At 44.3% G+C, this 2,030-nt stretch overlaps 1 protein-coding gene across 1 annotated transcript in view; it reads right to left on the bottom strand.

Moving 5' to 3' along the window:
* Positions 1-393: 393 nt before the first annotated feature.
* Positions 394-2,030, bottom strand: part of LOC107090832 (nuclear factor of activated T-cells, cytoplasmic 1-like) — a 40,520-nt gene continuing 38,883 nt past the window's right edge. Inside the window, exon 9 of the mRNA XM_015384422.1 lies at positions 394-1,157. Within this exon, the coding sequence (XP_015239908.1) occupies positions 409-1,157 (749 nt within the window). The 3' untranslated portion in view covers positions 394-408. The remainder of the gene's footprint in view (positions 1,158-2,030) is intronic.

The following is a 2,030-nucleotide window of genomic DNA, read 5'->3' as shown; positions in this document are numbered from 1 at the left end:
CAACAAAGGAAACGAAGCTGAAAAAGTATCTCAGCTTCATATTGTCTGAAATGGAGGATTTAAAGGTTTACGCTGCAAAAATAGACCTAAAATAAAGAGAAGTTTCTTAAAATCTGAGCAGGTAAGATTATATTCCAATGGAATGAGAAATGCTCTCCTTAAATTAAGACAAATAGATATTATGCACTAGAAATAAGATAAAGACGTTTTATATTAAAAACAAATAAACATATTCCTTATTGCTCTGCTAACAACAATGGAAAAATACACAGATTGAAAGAAACATTTCTTGAAGTCATTCTCGTTGTTTTGACATGTATAGTTATTTTTTTATTTTCTTCAATAATAGAGCTTCTTACCTAGAGGAAGATATTCCCTTAAATGAAAGCAGATGAGATCATTTGACATTTAAAAGGTTTTTTTATGACATGAAAAGATTTTCTGTGTTTTGGTAAATTTTTGAAGGATTTGAGTTACGGGAAGAGTTCCTTTTTTTTTTCCTGCACCAGATTGCAGCTGTTCTCCGTTGTGTTTAAGAACAGATGAAGTTTTATTCTCACCATCATCGAGGTACATCTGGTCCAGTTCCTGTGGTTCTTCTTTGATGCTAACGGCCACAGGCGGCGGGCTGCCATCCTCTGGCAGCGAGGACGGGCCCCTTTCTGCAGGTTCAGGGAGCTCCTGGACGCCGGGGCTGGCGCTGACCGGCTGGGCTGGAGTCACGCCAGGAGCGTGAGAGAAGGGGGCGTCGGTCGGGGTGGACGGCTGGGAGTCTGTAGGAGAAGAAGAGCTGCTGGGCGGGTAGAGGTCTGGAGGCTGGAACCGTCCTGGAGTTTCCTGGATGATGGAGACGTGAGGGATGGGTGGCTGATGGCCCGACTGTTGGAGGCACTTTGAGAAGGGTGACGGGGCCAGATCCTGAAGTTTGGGGCTGGTGCTCGGGGAACAGGGAGTAGCAGAGGAAGGCCTGGCCACCAATCTCTGCTGACTAACAGCGTAAGCCCCGCCCACCACGCACGGCCTGAGGTCGGAGATCATCGGAGCCATGACCTGTGGGGGGTAATACGGCTTTGGGTGCAGGATCTGGCCCGGTCTGTGTTGGGTACACATCAGGGCAGCGTCGTAGTCGTCATGCGGCTCCGTCTTTATTGTTGGAACTGAGGGTAGAAGGAAGAAGAAAAACTGGATGAGAAAATAAAACTTCCTGAAAGTGAGAGTGAGTCAGTCTGTGGTTATGAGGCTCACAGACACATAAACACTCATCAATGAGAGTCTTTGTTAGAGTCTGGGCTCCCCACCTTCTGAAAATATTCAGAAACTGGGAAAAAGTGACCACTCCTGTCATACAAAAACATGTTTCCGACGTGAGCCGTGAAACTGAGCGGTGATGCTGGAGCTGCAGAGCCCATTGATCCGGGTTTAAAAAGTCAAACATTTTTCTCAGGAGTTACAAACATCTGGATTCTTTCTAAAACACCGAAGCCATCTGCATCCATCGGGGTCAGATAACTGTCAATGGAAACATATGCATAGATGTATAAACTGTAAATATTAGTGAAAATATGTGATTAGGATTTATATTCTGTAAGAACATCTTCTAACAGATGTTTCATCTGTGAGAAGATAGAAATACCAATAATAAAGTTACAACTTTGACAAACTACAAGTACTAATTACCAATTTAGAAGTACAAATTTACAAGCCCTTTCCAGTTGGTGGCGGTAGCGTACCTGAAGGTTGTTCACCAACCGCTTTACAAGAAATAAGACAAAAACTTAACCATCAATCATTGGATTTCAGAGGCATCTCCTCCAGGGACCCGGTCTACCTGGACTGGATCTTTGGAGGATGGAAGAGTTTTGGTTACGGCTTCAAACAGGTCCAGCCTTCTATGGCTGTCACTGCGCCGTACGCTCTGTTGCCTAGCAACTCTGACTGTTGATACTTAAAGCCTTCAAAGAATGGATGCTGAACTTCTCACTACTGTTCGGCTGCTAATAACGTCATCTCAGATATCAGATTTATAGTCC

This window comes from Cyprinodon variegatus, unplaced genomic scaffold, assembly GCF_000732505.1.
Source record: "Cyprinodon variegatus isolate N-32 unplaced genomic scaffold, C_variegatus-1.0 Scaffold312, whole genome shotgun sequence".
Classification (NCBI taxonomy): domain Eukaryota; kingdom Metazoa; phylum Chordata; class Actinopteri; order Cyprinodontiformes; family Cyprinodontidae; genus Cyprinodon; species Cyprinodon variegatus.
The sequence above is the reverse complement of the archived record's forward strand: the minus strand, read 5'-3'. Positions and strand labels throughout refer to the sequence as shown.